The sequence below is a fragment of the Fusarium vanettenii genome (genome assembly GCF_000151355.1).
Source record: "Fusarium vanettenii 77-13-4 chromosome 14 genomic scaffold NECHAsca_24_chr14_5_0, whole genome shotgun sequence".
Lineage (NCBI taxonomy): Eukaryota > Fungi > Ascomycota > Sordariomycetes > Hypocreales > Nectriaceae > Fusarium > Fusarium vanettenii.
The window spans coordinates 32,161-34,242 of NW_003315861.1; the positions used below are offsets into that span (position 1 = coordinate 32,161).

Below are 2,082 nucleotides of genomic sequence, written 5' to 3' on the forward strand. Positions count from 1 at the left end.
ATGGGCGATACACCAAGCAAGGCGTTCTCTTCTCATCTTCTTCGTCAACCCAGGCTTCCTCGTCGGCTTGGTCTTCCGGAAGCCAGCTTTTCGCAGAATCCTCCAAACCGTCATAGCCGAGAGATCGAAGCCCTGAGAGCTAAGCTCGCCAGCGATATCAGCACATGACTTTTCCCTTCCGTAGCGGTCACGCCGAACCTTCAAGATAACCTCCTTCTTGGCCTCTTCTGTCTGCTTCGGTGGCCGGCCGGGTCGATGAGCATCACAGAGATATTCGTCACGGATAACAAGTGGCCGCAAGTTAGGGTCAAACCCTCGTTCAATCGCACGAGCATAGATACGGTTGACTTGACGGGTTGAAAGGCCGGCTATAGCAGCGACTTCTGCAGTGGTCTTGCCGCCGCAAGGTGCCCTGAGGGCGACGACGAAGGCACGGGTCGCGATATCGGTATTTGGGGCCATAGCTAGGGACCTAGAAAACTGTTAGAAATCGAAGAGAAAGCTGATGAAGAAGATCACCATAGAAAATAGCCGGGGGGGCCCTTCACCGCATTTTTTTTGCTTTTGTGTGGCTTCTTGTGGCGCTAATTAGCGTCTTGGCAGGACAAAACTTTTGAGAGAGACCTCCGTACTGTACGTGCTGTATCTAGTTGACCTTCAATTGACCATGGTCGCTCACAATGAGACATGCTACATTTTTGCTACTTTGGGTCTTCTGGGCCATCCATCGAGATCTGCTCCGGATTGGCCACATTCACAGTCGCACCCCCGGAAATGCTGCCGCGGCATGGCACAGCGTAGTATGAAGACTCGCCCGTCTATTTGGCTGGAGTTCCAACATTTAAAGAACGTTTGTTGGCTGCGGGGGTTCCTTTCATGAAATGATCTGTCACTCCATTTCTGCACTCCGGCGGCGAACGAAGCTGATACGCACGTTCCCGCTCAAACGACAACTCAACACCCCCGCTCCTCATACAGAAACTAGCGTCATTCCTCCCCAACATCGGGTACAACTAACGCGCTGTGGAGCCCGGCCCAGGGCGTGTGAATGCCGATCGCCTGCGGGACCCTTGCCCGTCGTTGTGAACCACAATACCCATCAGGGGCTGAAGCTGGTCAACGGGGCCAGCTACTCGGCGGTGGAGGTCATTGTCGACAAGGCGTACCCGGGGCATCGGATCTCGGCTGACATGACGATCCACTTCGGGCCGCCGGCGGGGATAATCCTGGAGTCGGAGACGACTAAAGATGTCGACTTCGTCGGGATGCCGCCAGGCACGATCCTCCTGACGCCCATGAGCGTGAAGATACAATGCCAGCGGAAGCGGCCGTGGCAGAAGAACGACGTCAGCCGAAAGGGTCTGCCGTGCGCGGCGGCTTTTGCGTGCACAGACTACAAGGTGGAGGGCAGGACGCTGGAGCGCGTAGCTCTGGAGCTGCGAGGGACGCGGACGACAAACGTCGACGGGCGCGTCGTCCCCTCGCAATGCGACCCGTACAGCCTGTACGTGCAGCTGTCCCGGTGCCGGTCGCTGGACGGCATCATGCTCATCTCCAAGGTGCGGGAAAGAGATCTCGTGGGCAACCGGGTTCCGCACGAGATGACCGTGGCAGAGGCCAGACTGGAGGAATTGAGCATCAAGACTGTTCAGGAGGCTCTGCGGTGGCTGGATGATGATTTTTGACGCTTTCTCGAGGTCGAGCGGCGCTGCCATAACCTTAAATGTGTCACGGAGGTAAGGTATGAAGCACGTGCGAGGAATCCGACCAATGAGAGGGGCAAACCAAACCAATGAGAGGGGTTCTTTTAAGTTTGCGGGGTGAAGTTGGCCTCCGCGTCCAGAAGAAGCCTTTCGTTCCTCAAGGCAAAGAGGAGAAAATTTTGGGGCCAATGGGAAAGCGGGGATTTGGAGGGGGACAGGGGACAGGGCCGGCGACGCGTTGATAAATCCTTTCGTTCCTCAAGGCACTGCCAATCGCAAGCCTGCCACTTCAACAATGACCACGCCATTAGTTCACCCCTGCTCGCTAGAGCGGCCCTGATCCTCGCGCCTCCTCGCACGGCCTTGTTCTTCCGCGGCC

At 56.7% G+C, this 2,082-nt stretch overlaps 1 protein-coding gene across 1 annotated transcript; it reads left to right on the plus strand.

Moving 5' to 3' along the window:
- Window positions 1–1,070: 1,070 nt before the first annotated feature.
- Window positions 1,071–1,580, plus strand: NECHADRAFT_18681 (uncharacterized protein; the record flags this gene model as incomplete). Its single annotated transcript, XM_003044094.1, has 1 exon — window positions 1,071–1,580. A coding segment is annotated over one exon (510 nt), but the record flags the coding sequence as incomplete, so codon positions are not given.
- Between the last annotated feature and the right edge of the window lie 502 nt (window positions 1,581–2,082).